Source organism: Pollicipes pollicipes, unplaced genomic scaffold (assembly GCF_011947565.3).
Source record: "Pollicipes pollicipes isolate AB1234 unplaced genomic scaffold, Ppol_2.1 Scaffold_5724;HRSCAF=6776_pilon_pilon_pilon, whole genome shotgun sequence".
In the NCBI taxonomy this organism is placed as follows: Eukaryota; Metazoa; Arthropoda; class Thecostraca; order Pollicipedomorpha; family Pollicipedidae; genus Pollicipes; species Pollicipes pollicipes.
In genome coordinates, this window is record NW_023596746.1 from 24,318,282 (window position 1) to 24,338,152 (window position 19,871).

At 54.1% G+C, this 19,871-nt stretch overlaps 2 protein-coding genes across 2 annotated transcripts; both read left to right on the plus strand.

Moving 5' to 3' along the window:
• Nucleotides 1-4,491: 4,491 nt before the first annotated feature.
• LOC119103921 (uncharacterized) lies at nt 4,492-7,219 on the plus strand. The gene is made up of 5 exons (XM_037227619.1): nt 4,492-4,548; nt 4,801-4,913; nt 5,215-5,360; nt 5,775-5,889; nt 6,857-7,219. The coding sequence occupies exons 1-5, from the start codon at nt 4,527-4,529 to the stop codon at nt 7,004-7,006; spliced, it is 546 nt and encodes a 181-aa protein (XP_037083514.1). The 5' UTR covers nt 4,492-4,526; the 3' UTR covers nt 7,007-7,219.
• Nucleotides 7,220-17,509: 10,290 nt separating this feature from the next.
• Nucleotides 17,510-17,943, plus strand: LOC119103576 (runt-related transcription factor 3-like). Its single transcript, XM_037227163.1, has one exon. The coding sequence runs from the start codon at nt 17,569-17,571 to the stop codon at nt 17,941-17,943; it is 375 nt and encodes a 124-aa protein (XP_037083058.1). The 5' UTR covers nt 17,510-17,568.
• Nucleotides 17,944-19,871: the final 1,928 nt, after the last annotated feature.

A 19,871-nucleotide genomic window follows, 5' to 3' on the forward strand; every position in this document is an offset into this window, starting at 1 on the left:
GCCGCGCACTCCCTGCCACCGTTGTATAGTAGGCGTGTGTGTCCGCCTGCGAGACGCCACACTCACGTGGTTCGTGCGTAACGGTCATTTAGCTAGTGTCTAAGCGAACCAGGCTGAAACTGGGGCAGCCTCATCGCTGCGTGGGCTGGCACACTGCAGTCTGTTGGAGAAAATGTTTCGTTGTCCTGGCATGCGCTTCTGCCGTGGTGTGGTCAGGGTCCCCTCAGCAATCTCTGCTTAGTGACGGCTCTGATCCCAACGTCATTCCCGAAAATGTTCGGGTACGGGTTCTCAAAATTATACTGGATCTGCTCGGACGTATAACTGCTCAAAGTGCGGCGGATCTCGAGACGCTGCTAACGCGGCATCCGCTCGTACAGTGGTAGGTACAATGGAGGTCATTATCTGAACATGGAAGCGGCCGGCTAATCGCGGTCCCGGGCCGCCAGCTCGATGCACATCCTCACAGTCCAGGACTGTTCGTACTGCAGACTGCGTGACACCTCAGGACCTTGGCGACATTACTGACCACAAGCACAGGTCAAGCATGAGACACGAGACGCGTCCTCGCGCTCATGGTCTGAATGTCGCACGTGCCGGGAGCCGGCGTCACTAGCGACAATCAGATGAGACGACTGCTGACCGATGACCGGCGCTGCCCTGGTGACTAGTGGGGCGATCGTGGCCCCCGTGCGCTCGAGACAGCCGGTGACTCACGAGCAGCGGTCGCCCGTTGCGTCGAGTGACCGACGAGGTGGCGAGTGGGGTCGTCCGTAGCGGCGCTGACGACTCCCGTCCCAGGCTCTGGTGTCTCACCCCACCGACACATGATGCCTGACCGCCGCGGCTGTGCCCTCACGCATGCCTGCCTGTGTGCACATACCATCTACTGTGCCTGGGTATGTCTGTATGTACATGCGGGTCTCGGTGCGCAAGCCAGTATGTGGGTGTGAGGGCGATTTCGTGAGTGAGCGGCACGACGCGTACCCAAGAGCGGCTGCGTTCGCCCGTGTACAGCCTGGTTTTCCGCCTGCGCCGCCAGGTGACGCGCCAGTCGACGCCCCGGCGGCCCCCGACGGCGAGCGCGGCCTGCCAGACGGAGACGCCGGCGTCGGCACCGGCGCCGGCCTCACCGGAGCGGCTGGCGGCCGCCGTGGCTGCCGAGCGGCGCGCCCTGAACACGGCGCTGCTGCAGGCCGAGCTGCGCATGCAGGAGGCCGGCCAGCAGGCGGCCGCCAGGGAGGCCGAGCTCAAGGTGACGTCACCGGCAACGCTCTGGCCGCACCAGGCCAGCGGGTGGCCAGGAGCACGCCTTTGGCAATGGTGGGCGGTGGAAAAACGGCAGCAGCAATTTCCATGGGAGCTGGGTTCAGCGAGCAGTTTGCGGTTGCTCTCACTTCACCTGGAGAGTCGAGCAGCCGTCGGTGCGTCAGGTCGGCGTGGCACCGGTGGGAGGGTGGCGTGGCGCGGCGCCGTCTGACCGATGTCAGGCGCCGCCGCTGCGGAGGGCCCCGTCAGACGGGAGGGCAGGGACGGAGCTCCGTCCCCGGGAGAGCCGCGGCGAGGGTGTCACGGCGCGGCACGGGAGGCAGGGACACGAGCCTGCCGATGAAGGTATGCTGAGTACGCGAATGCAGAGATGATCTGTAGGCAGACCCAGTGCCGTGCCGGCGTGTTCTAGGAGCGTGGTTTAGCGTGGCTGCTCGCCTTGTACGAAGGGTCGCAACGATAATCGGGACTTTAGCTACGATTAATAGCGCATCGTTGACTCAACTTATATGAGGTTGGGCGATCGAAGCGATAAAAGACATAAGAGTCACCAATTTGCATGATGTGGACGCTTTTAAAATCAAGCTTTTGGATTCGACACCGTGCCGACCCGCGCCGACGCGTCTGGAATCCGCCGATTTTTTGAGGGTTTAGCAGAGTTCCACTGACGGATCATTCGTGCTGTTTTACGAGTATCGTGGCTTGAAAATTGGCTGCCATGAGTCTAGCCGAGCTTGGCAATTTCAGCTAGCCAAAGTCCATGAACTTGCAATGACCAGGGTTTGGCAACCGCGGCCGAAAAGAACGCATTCATTCTGTAGAATGTTTGTGTCGGCGCAGTTTCCAGGTCAGTGAATATGGAAACGTAGCCGGTACAGTGGCCTGCCTGCCGTATGCAGTTGCTTCCAGGTGTTCATCTGCCCTGGTTGTTGAGATCTGACTTCGATCCTTAAAAACACCCCAAAACAGGTGGGCCGATGCTTTTCGCGCGGGAGTTCGTAACCGTCTGCAGGCATACATTTACACGCTTATCAGTCCGATTTTTCATCTTCGGCGCTGGGGCGTTGAGGTGTGGGCCTGACTTCAGCCTCCGGTGTTTCTCAGTCCTTTTGTTAGCTGGAAAACTGCGTATTCCTTGTGAATCGAATGGGGAGATTAGATAGCGGTGATGATGGGACGTCGCAGGCTATCCCCGCCTGAACTGAGGGCCACGTGCAAACGTCAAGCGCTGCAACACCACAGCTACAAAGTAACTGCGCTTATTGTTTTTAAAACTGGTAATCCTGCGAAAAGTGGTTGAAAACGTTTCAAAAATCATGAAGGGCAGGACGGCCTGAATTGCCCCATAGTTCAAGAAACATCCCTCGTAATCAATGGTATGTTGTATTGCTTCAGCAGATTTTCTCATCTGTATTGCGTGCGAGTTGGCTGTGTGATATTTGCTGAGTGCTGCGTCGTGATATTTGCAGGCCTGTGTGAATGTGAATGACGCTGTGGCAATAGCAGCCTAGTCAAGCCGATGAGGCGGTGAGGATACGCCCTCGCACCCACACGTTCGCACCCACCCCACCCTCGTACCCAGCCCACCCTCGTACCCACGCGTTCGCACAGCGCCGGCTGCGTTAACGGTTGCGTCTGCTGTCATAGAAATCGTACGACGCCAAGGCGCGGACGCTGGAGGGCCGGCTTCGCCGACTGCAGTCGTCGTCGCCTCCGCGCGCCGACGCGGACCTGATGGCCGCCGTCCGACGGGTGGGTCCCGCCGGCGGTGCGCACGGCCCTCTTGGCCATACCGGCGCCGCGCTGCCCCCCCCCCCCCCCCCCCCGGCATTGTCTAGTGTCTGCTTGATTGTCCCAGTGTCCCCCTAGAGCGCTGAAATTGCCCGCCTGTGGCAACTGCGGGCGGGCAGAACAAACCTGCGTTTGATCTTGGCGTTTGGCCTGTATGATTTGAATGTCTTTGCTATCTAAATAACGATGCCCAGGTGTGCGACGCTATTTCGAAAGCTGCACTCGCATCTGTTGCGTCGTTACGGTACTGCGGCCGCCCACGTGCAGAGCCACCTGGTGGTGCGCTGGTGGCGCCGCGCCGCCTGACCGGAGCGCGGCGCGTCCGACTGGCAGCTGAAGGCGCAGCTGGCGGACCGCGACCGGCTGGTGACGCAGACGCGCCGCCAGCTGGAGAAGAGCCAGCGCACCGTCACAGGCCTGCAGCGCGAGCGTCAGAAGCTGCTGCTGGCCGCTGCCGCCCGCACGCCGGAGAAGACTCCTGGTGCGTGAGGCCGGCTGCGCCTGCTGCCGTTTGGTCGACGCTGAGACCGCCCCTGGCTGTTTTTGGCACTGATGTCACTTGTGAACCTGCCTCGTTGTCCTTGATCGTGTTCTTGGCAAATTGAGTGGTTCTTGGTATCGGTTTAATGTCTATAATCCCTGGACCTAGGGCGCAATATGACCTTTGATAAATATGTGTCCTAAAACCTTAAGTCACCATCATCACCACGGATCAGTTTTTTAATGACTGTCCGTCCACCGTTCTGGATGAATGACCAAGCGAAGGTGGGTCGCACGGATAGGGTGGTTGCATATGCGTATGCATCAATCTTTTTCCATTTTGCTACCGACTGACGGCCACCAACGGACGCGTCTTGGCCCTCCCACTCGTCATTTTGAGCATAATGCCGCCACTCTTATAAGCGAAAGGGGTCAAAGCCGCCTGAAGACTTCGAAGTTCCGAAAATGTTGATCTGGACGGATGGCAGCGTGCCAAGACGCATCCAAAACTGCGGTCAAACGGCGCCTTCACCCGGCGCGGCGTGCCGAGCTGTGAACAGGCAGCCGTCCCAGCCGATCGCTGGCTGGACCACGCCCCACTCATGCTGACTCCGCCTGCCGCGCCTGAGCCATGTGTGTCCCGTGCGGCAGGCGGGTCCCGCCGCTCCAGCCCGGCCCGGGACCCACTCCCGCTGACTCCGCCTGCCGCGCCTGAGCCATGTGTGCCCCGTGCGGCAGGTGGGTCCCGCCGCTCCAGCCCGGCCCGGGACCCACTCCTGCTGACTCCGCCTGCCACGCTCGAGCCATGTGTGTCCCGTGCGGCAGGTGGGTCCCGCCGCTCCAGCCCGGCCCGGGACCCACTCCCGCTGACTCCGCCTGCCGCGCCTGAGCCATGTGTGTCCCGTGCGGCAGGTGGGTCCCGCCGCTCCAGCCCGGCCCGGGAGCGGGCGCGCCGCGTCGACGACACCCTGCTGACCGAGCTGCAGATGGCCATCGCCGCCGTTGAGGGTACCTGCCGCGCGCGCGGCGCCGCTCACCGCGCACCGCACTGCCGCGTCCACCCGGCCTGCCGCGCTGGTGGCAGTAGCCCGGTTTTGTTGCGTTGCGATCGGTTGCGTGTCCCATGGTAGCAACCGTTTGCTACACTCGGATGATTTTGTTCGGATGCACTGCCTGGCGGGTCCGATATGTGTCCGGCGGCGCCAGCGCTGGCGCCAGCGCTGGCTGTCGGTGTGACGGGCCGCCGCCGTCCGCCGACAGAGGAGAACGTGCAGCTCAAGAGCCAGCTGGAGCAGCTGACGGTGCATCGGGACGAGGAGGTGGCGCGGCGGGACGCCGAGATCACCGCGCTCAGGAACGAGCTGCGCGCAAAGGTGGGGACGCAAGGTCGGGAGGGAGGGGAGGGGGCGGTTAGTGGGCAAAATGTCAGGGGAAGCTGGACAGCGACTCCAGCGGCTCAAACAGAAGGCTCTGGAGAAGGTGAGACCGTGGGCTCCGGTGCCGAGCTGGGACAGCTGGTCGGGAGCTTTGTAATCGATCGTGAGGTCCGTGACATCGATAAGGATATCAGGACGGGGGATACCAGGGGACAGGAGAACCGGTGGAGGTGACGCAGGCGGCTAGCTGGGCGGGTCGTCGTCGGAGACCGTGACGGCCCGTCCCTGTGTGCGCCAGCTGGCGGACTGCCGACCGGCGCAGGAGCACCCTGAGGAGCACCAGCAGATGATGTCGGCCCGCAGCGACTCCCTGCTGTTGGAGGTTCGCTCCCAGATGGAGGCGCAGGAGGGCGTCATTAACCACCTGCGCGAGACCATCAGGAGGTGGGCGACGCTCGTCTTGGACTCTGCCTCGGGCCTCAGCCTTTCCTGGGCTGCTTATGTGGCGCACCCGCTGTGCTACGTGTAATGTATACAGCTCTATGCGCAGGCGCATTAGTAATTCGTAAGGTGGAGACCGCTCTGACCAAGAAGGTATCACTGCATGCTTAATGCTGTATTGATGGATTTGGTGTGGCATAAATTCAAGTGACGCGTTCACTGAGAGACGGCAGAAACAGTCATTCGCATCAGATTTTCGCTTGATCGCCTTCCGTCTTCTTGAAGTCTGGTCACCAAACGTGCTGCCACCGAAGGATGCAGTTATCTGGTTTTTTTTGCACTGTCTGTATTGGGTTTCGTTAGAGACCAGAGATTTCAACGTGAGCGCCGTAAGTGAGCGCAGTACCGGTGGGACAGGTTCCAGGAGCAGACGCGGCTGATCGCTGAGGTGGAGGGCGAGAACCAGACACTGCGAGAGACGGTCGAGTCGCTCCACTGGCAGCTGGCTAAACAGAAACACCGGCAGAACCCGGTCAGCGCCCGACCGCCCTGCCCCCTGACCTGCTGACGGCACCTCAGTGTCGGCTTACCCTCCCTCTAATGTGCTGACGATACCCCCGTGTCGGCTTACCCCTCCCTCTGACCTGCTGACGGTATCCCAGTGTCGACCTTACCACTCCCTCTGTTGTGCTGATGGTACCCCAATGTCGACTTATCCCTCCATCTGGCCTGCTGGCGGTACCCCAGTATCGGCTTACCCCTCCTGACCTGCTGACGGTACCCCAGTGTCGAGTTACTCCTCCCTCTGTTGTGCTGATGGTACCCCAGTGTTGACTTACCCCTGCCTTCTGACCTGCTGACGGTATCCCAGTGTCGACATACCACTCCATCTGTTGTGCTGATGGTACCCCAATGTCGACTGATCCCTCCCTCTGACCTGCTGACGGTACCCCAGTGTCGATTTACCCCTCCTTCTTTTGTGCCGATGGTACCCCAGTGTTGACTTACCCCTGCCTTCTGACCTGCTGACGGTATCCCAGTGTCGGCGTACCACTCATTCTGACCTACTGACGGTACCCCAATGTCACTTACCGCTCCCTCTGGCCTGCTGACGGCACCCCAGTGTCGATTTGCCCCTCCCTCTGACCTGCTCACGGTACCCTAGTGTCGGCTGATCCTCGAGTATTTTCTGCAACAGGAATGTGTCCAACTCGTCTTCAGAGAGACCGGCCAGAGAGGTGTACCAAATGAAGGGAATGAAGGGATATATCGGGAGATGCTTTACCTGGAGGCTTTGTCATTTCAAGAGACCGTTTGTGAATTGTATATCTTACAGACCCAAATGCAATTCGCTCCGGGTCGACAAGGATCCGGGAGGATCCGGGAGGTCATGTGGCCGGCCTCATATTGCCTTTGTCGTAATCTTTGTCCGGTTTAATCCACTGTAGAACTCTTGTCAGATGAATATGAGTGGGCTCATGGCTGCATGTGTTTCCCAGGATAACACCCAGATACGCTGCATCGAATCTAAACTGGACGAGATCGACCGGCAGTATCGGCGGCGCGCTTCCCACCTGCAGGCCATCTTGCAGCAGCTGGAGCAGTGCAGCCTCTCGTCTCGCTCCATAGATGACACTAGTTGGACCTAGCGTCGCAGGCGCCCGCCAGCGGCGGGCGGCGCACCGCCGCGCGCTGCAGGAAGCTGCCGCACGTCAGCGCGGAATGTCGACTGACGGGTCCGAGCTGTCGCCCGCCGTAGTGTGTCGACAGGGATGTCACCATTGTGCCGCGTCATGGTGGCTGGCGAACGACTACGCTTCCCACGACTCGGCACTGTCGGCCGACCGCCACCGCGCCGTCCCGTACAAAATCGCCCCCCGCTCGGCAGAGATGTGTTGATTATGATGCTCCAGCCGTCGGCCGGGCTTGATGATTGCTGTTAAATATACGTCGTCGATGTGAGTGTGCGGTCGTGCACGTGGGAGGCGGGCGCGCGGCCGCTGGTCGGAGAGGCGCCCGCGCCGTGCTGCAAGCAGAGCGCGCCGCTGGTTATGGCGGCGCTTCCGCGCCCGGCCCGCACTGGGTGGCCACTAAATAACACCACTTCCGTCGGCCGCACGGTGTGGAACGCAAGCTTGAAAGGCGTACGCCGTCGCTTATCTGATTCGCACAGCGGGGGCGCTCTCGCTAATGGTTGCCAATAAGAAATGTCCGGCATAAATATGTAAGTGCTGGCCGGGATTGTTTTAAATTTGCACAGCGGCTCATATCCGTTACTTACAACTTCCTTTCCCATCGTCCATTTTCTGGCCGTGCAGTCTGTGCCGGTCAGAGACCAGCGACTGTCTACACTCACCAGACGCAGCAATGGTCCGCTGTGTTGGAAATATCTCTGTCTGAGTTGGGCGGTGTGTGTAAGATTGCTCACAAAGCCAAGGCGATCTTAATACCCAAGCGTAGTGATCTGCCGCTGAAGATGACTGATCTTCACTACACCAGAGGTACTGAGCGTCAAGCTGAGCATTCCTGCACTGCTTTGACGCAACTATCAAGCGATGATTTGTGTATCTTATTAAGATTGTGTTATATCACGATGTGTCCACAAAATCGCAATGCGGTCAAAAGGCGTTTATTCGTTTAACCAGTAACCCCTAATAAATCGCAGGCCGCAAAAGCAGAATACTTCATAATGCCAAACTGCTTTTTTGCTCACATTCCGAACCGAACCGCATCGAACGTCGAGTGCTTACGATGCTTGACGAGATTTTGTGAGATCGCCTGCTGCAGGTCATTCCGGTCATGGATGCGACCTTGTAAAGCGGCTGGAAACCACCCCGCCACGGGTGGTAAGTCGCAAGGTAGGTGCGCCAGTCAGCAGAGATATCAGGACGGACTGGGTCTTCAAGAGCTTTTCTTTCCACGGGAAGTATGCGGTGCTGACGGCGAGCATCGTGAGGCGGTTGATGGAGACTATGCTCAGATTTCCATTCTGGCAGCGTGTCGTCATGCCCGATCCTGTTATAGATAGCAGTTATTGCCTCTTCCACGGGCAGCTTAGTAAAAACGCCGATGACGTCAACCCGGCCACAACGTCGGTCTGGCACAGGTTCTACCCACTACCGTTTGCGGCGAGGGTTGAATAATTGCCGGCGTCATGATCGGATTTCTCTAAGGTAGCAAGCTCCTTATTTGCGGTTCATTCCGATTCCGGTAAAGGGGGTTCCGGTTCGTTCGCGATCGCACGGCCCGTGGGGAACTCCGATATCTTCCAATTTGGGTGCTCCGTGGGCGCTTGATGCTGAATCTCGAGACTCAGCGCACCGCAGCCCCTCATCTCCCTGTACATTTCACGAAATGTTGGCGGACGTGGCAGCAATGTTGTTCAACTACATCGTCTTGGATCTACTGGATGATGCAGTCATGATGCTCTTTTTCGGATGGTTTATTGGATACCCCGACTAAAGCGTCAATTTAAAGCACAAAACGCGACTACTAACTGTGATCCTCGAGAACTCAGCCGAGCTTTAAAATGTAGCTGCTTGCAATCGCCGCACCCGAGTGTTTTAGCGAGATGAGCTTGGCGTATGCCCTTTCTCGTGCGTACCATACTAGCATCATTTCAGTTTGATTTCGTTCCCCGGATCCGAGCAGTGTTGTATCAGAGTTGCAGGCGGGCGCTCCCCTCCGGTGGTAGATGTCGCTCCCTTCCCGTTCTCAAAATGCATACTGTATGTAGCGCGCCTCAAATAAACGCAAATCAAATGATGTTGGGCGAGACCGTCCTCAGAACTTCCCTCGAAATAAGCAGCTGCCGGTCTGCCCGAGTTTCCATACCTCTTCGTGAGGGGCCTTTTGGCTTCCTTGCACCCCGATCGAGCTTGGGCAGGATGACGCCGCCTCAGCATCGCTTTTGGCCAGAGTCTACAAACTAATTCGACCCGCATTTTTAAGTTTTTCTCGGTACATTCCTCAGCGTCAGACAAGCCGAACATGATGACAGCTCATGACATTCTGTCGCCGCTAAAATCTACTTATCTGGACAATATGATTCTTAAAGGGATTACTATTCAACCAACATAAAACGAAAACAGAACAATGGCATTGTAAAATGACTTAGGCAAAAATGTCAGCAAATGGTGATGAAATGTTGAAGATTTCTGTTAAGCCTGGTATTTGACGGCCTCAACTCGGCGGCAAAAAACAGAAAGATGTCAGAGTAGATAATGCATCCGCTGCTAGCATATTAATCACAGTTGCATCCATATGAAACATCCGTGCAAAAAAAAAAAACTGCATTCGCGTGGCGACTTTGTGGACTTTGGCCTGGAACAATTGAGAAAAATTAGACGTCAAAACTATGCATGACAGCATTTACCACTGGGGCCTTTGAGATCCAATCTCCGGTAACTTCGAGCACCTTCGGGAACCGACGTTATTGGAAAAGTGGAGTTGTCATGTTTGGACCATATCAAAGGGAATGTTTCACTTTCGAAGATGTTGGAGCAAGCATCAGATATGATGAAACAAGCGCACTTTATAACTGTTGGTGTACTTGTAAGTAGAAAGGACTGTTCAAGAAAACACAATTTCTCTGTGTAGTAAATATGCTCCTCAATGTGTCATCGTTTGATCACGTCATCGTACCTTACACAACATTGATTGAGAGCCAATGGACGGCCGCCATATCTGCAAATGGCGCTCAAGAAGGCCATATATGAACGTCGCGACCCTGATATATTCCTTGGCCTTGCTCACGACACGTTTTATGGAACGGCAAGATTTAAACGCCGTTATTATGACGCCATGAATGCTAAACCAAGCTAGAAATATTTTTCCCGAAATGCTCTCTTTTTCGCGGGCGTGTAGCTCAGAAATTAGAGGGATTTAGGTCCCAAGAAGAGCGGGGCTGTGAACTGTACCGAAAGGTCCTCAAGATTGCAAATCAGTTCAGAGCCCCATACAGATGCGGAACACTTCCTTTAAATACAACCAGAACAATTAATTGTACCTCAGTGATTTGAAACGTGCAGCTATTACAAGCTAATCCTGCATGGAAAGAATGATAAGAGACAATTTCATAATGACAAGGAGGTAAATGAAAAGGGGTATTCAAGTTGTTCAACCCCATAGCTGGACGAGATTCCTCGGCTTCGACCATTAAGTACAAACTTTATGCATCACGCATCATGAACGATAGTTACCCTTGCATACCTTTGTTGTTTGCTGTTTTATGTGTGGAACTTACTCCATTAGACTTCGCTACTCTGTTGGTCCAAATGTTGTATAGCTGCTTCTTCTCATGATACTGCGCGCATCAGAGACGTGAGATTTAAAACTCACGTGCTCAAGATGACATGTGATGACCGTAGTCCTGAAACACCAATGACTATGATCATCATGATCAAGCCCCCAAATTCAATCGCCTACTTCCGGCCTGCTTTCCGTTCAAGGAAATGCTCCATCTTTGAAGATATGTGGCGAGCATCAGATATAATGGAAAAGTTGACTTGTGACTATTTGTATACTTTTGAATGAAAGCGACTACTCTAGATAACACAGTTTCACCATCTAATAGATACGGTCCTCAATACGTCATCGCTTGATTGCGTCATGTCACGCTTTTATGACGTCAGAGTCGCTGCAAGACTGGTCGTGTGAGAACTGCCACTGTATCGGACGGCCTGGCTCCCTTGTAGTACTCCAACTTGCCGTAAGATGGCTTGTTAATTTAGGCACGAGCGATAGACCCGATGATAGATTCGTCTGACATCTCTATGGCGTACATCTCTGGTTGCTTTTGAAATTGGCGACGCGAAAGTCAGCACAACTTAGTACGCATCTAGCACAGCGATGAGAATAGACGATGTCTTAAAAGGGCATAATTTTGAGCAACATGATTTCGAATATGTGCTTCTCATTTCAGATCCCATGAAAACGTGAAATAATATCCTTTAGTATCAGGATTTAACTCATATTCCCGGTAGGTCAATTCATTTTACCGAACAGGACGACCCGATAAAAGAAAACAGACACGAGTACCTGGTAGGTAACCACAGCATGAACAATACACCAAGCGCATGTTAAGATTGCTAAAGCACCAAACTACAAAAACATCATTGTAGCAAGTGTACACCAATTTTAGTTGACACAATTAAGCACGGCCTCAACCAAATGATCAACATGAAAGAAGTCCCTCTCACTTTTTTACTTACTTCTCACTCACTTACATACTTACTGAATAAATATATAGATAAACTAATAAAATAAGTAGTGAACTCATTTGTTACTATACACACCTACTATCCGTCTTCCCCTTACTTATCTACCCGTTATCAGCGTCTGTCGCGACAAACGCAATCACCATTGGCACATGCAGCTTACCGTGCACAAGCGCACCTGATGAACACACACGTTATCACATGCACACATTGGCAAAGAAACGCACCACGGTAGCCGCATGCCATGAGTGCTTAAGCTCCCCAAACCTCCAGCCGACATGCACGGTGTGGTCAGCCAGGTCGTTACCCTTAGGCAAGGCTAGAAGCTGACTGATTTAGGCTGGGTCAGGTCAGTGACGGCGGCGACGACTGCCGTGATTCACAGGTTCAACAATGACCGGCGCCAGCGTCCGAGCACGCTGCACGCGATATCGCACGCCATTTGCAGTTATTCTCGGCAGTTTTAGCCAGCTGGCTGTAACGAGGGCCCTCATTGGCTGTAGTTCAATGAGAAATAGCCCTGGTATTTGGTCTACGGCAGGGTTCTTCCATTCCACGGCCGGTGCACCGCCGAAGAACCTCTTTGTCAGATGCGGCTGGTTTGAAGTAGGCGGCTGAGACAAAGCCGTGACGCACCACAAACTTGAAATGCCGAACAGAGACGAGAGAGGGACACGCGGTAAGCAAGCACATCGCCAGGGCGAATTCACAAGCGACTTTAATGGTCAATCTCACTGCTAGTGTGTTTTTATTCAGGCACCATCTTAGGTGCCCGTCGAACAAAATGTCTTGTGAAAAGGGTCGCTATGGACCGCATTCGTAGCTGAGATATCACGAGTTATATCATCTGAAGTATCTGAGTTATCTATGACTTTACACTGCATTCTGGCTTGGTCCGAAGCTTTCATAGAACTAGTCTCTGAAGTGGAAGTTCAGAGCCCACCCTAAAACTTGTTTGTCGCATGAGCCCTAACCCTTCCATCCGACTGTGAAATTCTAGACCGGCGGCATAATTTGACGGCGAAAGTTAAGCGTGCCTTAACGCACGGCACGGCCGTCTGGCTCTCTGACGTCACCTAAGCTTTAACGCAGCCGCTGCGACTGACCGCGGACCACCCCACTCAGAGGCAGGTCGTGAGTGCTTGAAGCTACTCAAACTTACCTCGCCATGCACGGGTCGCCGTCCAGCCAACTGATCTTACAGGACGGGCAATTCAGTGTGGTGTAGCTGCTATCTCCAATTTACTCATGTGGCCGTCGTTTCATAACCAAAATTACTCATGATGTCGCCGTAAGGGACTTTCGAGAGCAGTGTTGATTGCAGGATTCAAAAATCGCTCAAAATAGCTTAATTATATATTGTACAGCGCACCAAGATCAGTGCATTTCACACGCATTTGTAAGTGCAAGGTGGTCCGCGACACGATGGAGTTCATGATAAAGTTTTGGATGACTTCTTATAACCTCAAGCTACTACCACCCCTCTTGGAATAAAGTGATTTTGTGTTCGGAATAAAACAAGCTTTTTACTATACACTCCGAACATCCATTAGCGGAGGTTTCGCATGCAACGAGCTGATTCGACTTAGCCTGAGAAGTTAGCTATTAAGGAAAATCTAAAAGAACTCGGTAAAAGTCGTTCCAGTCCAAGTTCCAAGTCCAAACAAAAATCCAAGCTTCGAAAACGGTGAACGTATGTTACCAGTAGAGCCTTCAACCTTAAAAACCGTATGAGCTCCTTCGGTACAATGCAGCAAGTCCGAACTCAGAACCTGCTGAGCCGATCCTCCCGCAATCTGTGCGAATGGGAAAAGTGCGCACGATTTATTAGCGACTCCGAAAATGACGCCTGGATTTCACTGCCTTGACCTTCAAAAACCACGAATAGAAATTAATTCTGAACACGAAGCAGGACGCATCCGGGTGGTTTGAAGTGATTTATTGTATACTGTAGTTATATTGTTATATTGTTGTTATAGCTATATTTTATTGTAGTTATATTGTTAGATTTATTGTATACTGTATATATAGAACTGTAGTGATTTATTGTATACATAGACTCGACCGTAATATTCTCGCTGTGGTATTTCCGCGTATTCAGTGGCACACCCCAAATGCGAAGGCAGGTGAGAGCTGGAGCCCAACTGAACTCCTCGAAGTCGGTCATGTCCCCGAACGGCTCCTTTGCGAAAAAATGTGCAAGTCGCGTGCCCGTATCAGTCATGTTCAATTCAGTATTCTTTGCAGCATAATCCTGATTCATATTTAGGTGTAGCATATTCATGTAAGCATTTCCCATATACTTATTGAACCTAACTGGTCTGATCTGTATGCGCAATCATTTTTCGACTGCTGGCGCAACACATGATGAAGCAAATTGAGCCACCAATGAAAGATAGTGCATGCGAGACGTCTGAAGACCCAGACACGATGTGACATCAATCCATAATGGTGCAATGCTTTCAGCCGATTTTGCCGCAAAGGTGACTGCTGACATCCATTTAGATGTCGAACGGACGGAAACATTCGAACTTTTACCACCCATTCATAGCTTTTCAAATAATACCGGTATAACACCTGATGCAGAAAATGCGGGTAATTAAGCGCCATCCGTCTTTAGGCCTGGTGATTTGCTCCGTCTTTAAAGAGAAGTAATCATTGCGTCGAGGATGGGAACAGGCTCATGTAAGAGTTAACGCTTACAACAATATCAACGACACTTGGTTTCTTTGCTACGAGAGCAGGTTTTGTGAAGGTCAAAATACAATCCGTCAATCCAGGTCAATTCCAACAGAACAGGCCACTGTCCTTCGACACAAAGCACTACGGTCACATTCCGTTCTCTGTCTGCTGAGCTCGGCCGCACCCACTTTGTGAGCGAATGTGTTTTTGCTCATGGCGATTTTGAGTCCATGTGGTGCACAGTTAACCTGGTAGCATAATCTTCATGTGGGGACAGTGGGTATTCGCGTTTTGGCTTCAACAAAATGCGGCGAGGTCTTGACATATTTTCCAATCCAGGCGAAGAATCGCCCACTTTGCCTAATGGACTGTGTCAGCCGTGCCAATTATGGGGCTTTGGCGCACCAATGGGATTGTTTTTTTTTTCGGAAAGCAAGCTTTACTCTTGAAATTACGGGTCCGTGTCATTGTCAACCATGCATCAGCTACTTGGGCTGCGACATGTGATTATTTATATGTCCCGGCGAAGTCAGGTCCCAGCCGTGCAGGTCAAACCGCGGCAATGAAACCACCTTTTAAGATGTTGATTCTCGGAGTGAGACGCTTCGACGACCTTCTCTTCTCCAACCACAATGAACGTGCAGTACGCTAGCCGGGTGTAGGCTGATGCATCATCGCTCGTCTGCGGCTGTGCCTCTGTGGGGGAGAGGAGGGGAAGAGCAACACTTCTTCACCCTGAGCTCGCGCTAGGCCCAGGCGACACGAGTGCCACCTCTGTGCGGTGAACCGCGGTGATTTTTAATGATCCTGACAATCTGCGCTGCGTTGGCGCTGCTATCGCTTCTGGCGGTGGCCTGCTGCTGCAGGCGGCTCTCCCACCCTCAGAGCGTCAGCCTCGTCTCGGCGACTCGCTGACCCCGCATCAGCGACTCGCTGACCCCGAGCGCGGCGACATGTCAAACCCACAACACCGCGACGCGCCGGCCGGGACGTCTTCGTCAGTACGAACTACTGCTGTTGGCGTGTCACGTGTTAGCTTAGTGCGCGTCCAAAACAATCGGCGCAAGTCGGGCTCGTGGCCAGGTGGGCGCTCAGCTTGCTAAAGCATCTGCCGGCATACTACTGCATGCATGTGTTGTGTGTCTCTAGCCTCTGAACCCAGTATTTAGCATCCCTCTACTCCTAGAAGCGAATTTGTTAGATGCCTTTCGGAACCTGGGCCAGGATAAGAGCAAATTATCGGGAACAGAGGATAATGCTTTCTGTAGAAAGTGCTTGCAAGACACCCAAGTGGCTTTGTCCTGATGATTCCTATGTAGGGGTCCGGGTACGAATCCCGGTGGGTTCGTGGCCCTTGAGCGCTAATGTGTCGTCCGCGGCTTATTTGGCGTCTGCGCTCCAAAAAAGCGCGTGACAGTGTGCGGCACGCGCCTTTTTTAAGTGACCATTGGTGTGACCTGCGAGGTACCCGTTGTAAGAGCTCTGTGATCGGCCCACCGATGGCTAAACGAACGGCTATTTTGCAAAAAGTTTTCAGGCGCCGATGAAACAGAGGCTGGAACCTGAGCCTAATTAACCCAGATAATGATGTCGGAGGGCGGATCAGACAAAAGTAAATGCTAGTCAAGAACTTAATGAAGTCCGATATTGTTTCCAGAGGTCGGTCGGTCCACTGCTTTGGCACGCCGCAATTTATAGCGATTTGAGTAACTTACAGACGCATTAAACCCAAGCGGTCACGTGCTGTCGACATTTACCACGCCGACCGCAGTTGGAGTCTCAGCAAAGGTGTCAGATCGAGGCTGCAATGCGCTGACCTCATCGCCTATTACGAGGCTCAACTTTGACTAATTCTCACTGACTCCTGGCGGTTCCAGGGACTTGAATCTGAGAGGAACTAGTGACGGCATCAGATTTCTGATAACCGAAACCGCTCGCCGCAGACACTGCGGTTCTCGGCCTCAGCAAGAATCACTTGCAACGGCGGCCTTGCATACGACACCACAATTACCAAAAGCGCCACCGTTGTATCGGTCTGCCACCTCCGTACCTAAAGAGCGTCTTGTCCTCTAACCCAAATCAGAATCTGACGGAAGATTCTTTACCGGCGGATCTTGCGGCGGATCGTTCCCTTCATGGCCGGCAGGGCCTCTTTAAGTCCGGACCAAACCTCAAGAGGCGAACGAGCCTTCCTTCGGTGCCCCTAAGACGGATTTAAACTTGAACCAAAATGGATTAAACGCATTGAGCCAGGCTAAGACGCTTTAGATAAAATGGATAAGTCAGAGTTCAAGGACCTGGTCTTTTCCAGGCGGCGTGAGGCCTCCTGCAGGACGGGCTGGCTGTCTAATGTGAGGATGCTTGCGGCGGATCCACTGCCGGCGGGGTCTCTGTGGAGATGTGTCTCTGGGGGGCGGGGGGGGGGGGGTAAACGAGATAACAACTGTCTGGGTGTTTTGGGCGCAGCTGTTGTTTCTCCCGTATTTCACTACCCTTAGTTGGATCTAGGTTTTTGCCTATTGGATCCCCCAGGTCCAGCGGGACGCCTCGATGGTGAATTTGACTCCTCCAGTCAAAATAGATTCCCTCGCAAGTCGACACCAAAGGTAAAATATTTTAATCGGTTACGAGCGCAGGCGATTGGTGCTGGATAATTGTCAAGAACTATGGGGACAAATCCTCGTTTCGGGGGTGGATTTTCATATTTCCACACCATTTCAGCTGCAGGCACATTCATTAAATAACTTCAACTCTCTTCAACTTCCATGTGTTTTCAGCTGATACCCTCCCGTGGTCCGCACGCCTCACTTTCGGTGACGTGTAATGCGGTTTCAGAATTTTGGTGAATACTTGAAGATTGACATGATGTGATTAGGATATGCTGGGGGAGCCTGAACTGGAAATATGCAAGTGTCGCTAATAAGGAGCTGACCCTGCTGTGGCTGGAGTGCACGGCACAGTTGCAATCAGCGCTGGTCGTGGTCATCAATCATCGGTCCGACCCGGCCGTCGTCAAACCCTCGCGCCAATTATATGCAAATTACGCGCGCGATCGCTGCGGCGGCGCCGGCTCCAGCGCGCATGCGCGCTCTCCACTGAGTCAGCAGCGGGCAACGCGCCGCGGCCGGCGGGGGCCAGTCATTCATAGCGCAGTTGCGGCGCGTGCCGGAGCGGCGGCCTCGGAGCGAGCTGAAGTGAGCGGCGCGTGGTCGGGCGCCAACGAGCGCGGCGCCTGTGAAGCCGGCGCCGCTCCCGCCGCGCGCGCCATCCGCCGTGAGGTGGCCGGCCGTGCGGCCGCCGCGTGGACCCCGATGCATCTGCCGCAAGAGCTGCGACACGTCGGCTACCAGGAGCGCTACCGGGAGCCGGCCATGAACGGCGCGCCCGAGATGTACCTGACGGAGCGCACCTACAACCAGGTGGCCACCGAGCACGGCCACGAGCTGGTGCGCACCGGCTCGCCGTGCTTCGTCTGCACGTGCTTGCCCTCCCACTGGCGCTCCAACAAGACGCTACCTGTGGCCTTCAAGGTGATCGCGCTGGGCGAGGTGGCCGACGGCACGGCCGTCACCCTGCGCGTCGGCAACGACGAGAACCCATCCGGCGAGCTGCGCAACAACATGGCCTTCATCAAGAACCAGGTGGCCAAGTTCAACGATCTCCGCTTCGTCGGGCGCAGCGGGTAGAGGTGAGTGAGTCTGGCGTTGGACCGGCAGCCGGTCGGGTTCGCGCGGTCGGACTCCGGCGGCGCCGCGGGTGACGCGCGCCGGCCGGGTCCGACCGGTGACGGCCGACGCTTCTGTGTACCCCTCTCTCCCCGGCCGGGACCGACCAGTGTCGGCCGGTGCTCTGTGTACACATCTCTCGCCGGCCGGGTCCTACCAGTGACGGCCAGTCCTCTGTGTACCCCTCTCTCACTGGCTGGAACGCATCACTCCCTGCCAGTGACGGCCGATGCTCGGTGTACCCCTCTCGCCGGCTGCAACGCATCACTCCCTGCCAGTGATGGGCGATCTCCCCAAGAAGAGCCGCGCGCGAAAGCAGAGATGCGATTTTCCCGTAAGCGCGCTATCCATGCGCCGTCATAGGCTTGATGACGCATTCTTGCAGAGACGAGGGACGGATGCTCCTCGTGCCGCGCTGTCGTCATCCCCGCTGCCTGTCGTGTGCGCGCGCTCTGTGCACCCTGCACCGCAGATCTCATGAACATGGCAGTTTACCGTGCAGCAGGCCTGGCGGAACGTTCTGAGAAGTGGGGAGAGTGAGTGACGTCAGTTCGCCTTTCGTACCCCGCCCTAGCACGCTCTGTCAAGCTGGCACCATGAGACAGGGCTAAACGCGGCAGGAGGAGCTACCCTAGCACGCTCTGTCAAGCCGGCACCATGAGACAGGGCTAAACGTGACAGGAGGAGCTACCCTAGCACGCTCTGTCAAGCTAGCGCCATGAGACAGGGCTAAACATGACAGGAGGGGCCACACTGATCCCTCTTCCTCTCGTACACAAGGATGTTATGAAGATTAGGTGAGGGCGCTGTGAGCACTCTCCATGTGTTATGTGTGCGTAGCTCCAGAAAGTTGACACGCTGAAGACCTTCCCAGAAGAGCCACTTCAGCCCCTTTCGTCTCCTGTCCGTCTCATGCAAAAACCCATGTGACATAATCAATGGTTGTCCACCGGCAACCAAACGCTGGCCACCTTTTTCAATTTGTGGGTAATTTCCGATCCAACAGACACATGATCGTTCCTCAGCTCACCAAGTGTCTCCCAAATGCACACTAGCACAGATAATGCTCCGAGATGTGGTCTGTATGCAAACTAAATGCCTTTTTTAAATAGGCTTACGAACTACTAGGTGCATTTGACGCCTGGTGCGATGACAAGCGCACTTGTGCCACATTTGGAGTCAGGTGCGAAATGAGGTTATGAACGCCTTTAAGCCTGTAACGCGATTTACCAGTGTAATGTTATGTAGATAATGAAGCCCTAAAAGTCGGTCTGGTACATCAAATATCTCCTGAAAGAGCGACGGATTTGATGTTTTGTCGGCATAACCCTCGAAAGATCACGTAAGCAAATGTAATATTCAATGCTTTCCCACGGCAGTGACATGAAATAACGATCTATTGCTAAATGAACGGGTAAATATTGCTGGTAGCGAACAAACGGGTATAAAAAGCCATTTGGGTCGGTACTATACCGCTGTTTATCCACCTTCTCTTGTTTGCTTTACGTGAGCGCGAATGAATATCGTGCGTGCGCTGGCTGAAGGCAGTCTGTCTCTGTTTCGACAAAAGTAGCACGCGATCCTAATGAACTGACTAGAACGCCTGTTTTCCGCAACGCACCATTTGATTCATGGATAACTTGTTCATTGCATTTGAAGGCAATGCCAGGACCGCTTTACTGCTTAGTGTTCGCTGAACGCTACAAACTGCGCCCTTACCAGCAGTCACACGATGTCATATGTGCCAGAAAGCATATTATTAGCACAAGATGTGCAACTTTGGGGGTGCGTCGTTCAGACATTCCGTAACGCGAGGGCGAGCACGCGGCCTCTGATCTGCGTTCCAATCCAACTTTTGGTAGCGAGTGTACTTCGTAGTATATTTTTCC

Bases quoted from the DNA above. Each gene is read 5' to 3' on its own strand.
- LOC119103921 (XM_037227619.1), top strand. From the start codon at position 4,527: ATGGCCATCGCCGCCGTTGAGG. The intron at 4,914-5,214 runs GTGGGGACGCAA...TGTGTGCGCCAG, and splicing joins GGAACGAGCTGCGCGCAAAG to CTGGCGGACTGCCGACCGGC. The intron at 5,361-5,774 runs GTGGGCGACGCT...CCGGTGGGACAG, and splicing joins CTGCGCGAGACCATCAGGAG to GTTCCAGGAGCAGACGCGGC.
- LOC119103576 (XM_037227163.1), top strand. From the start codon at position 17,569: ATGCATCTGCCGCAAGAGCTGCGACACGTCGGCTACCAGGAGCGCTAC.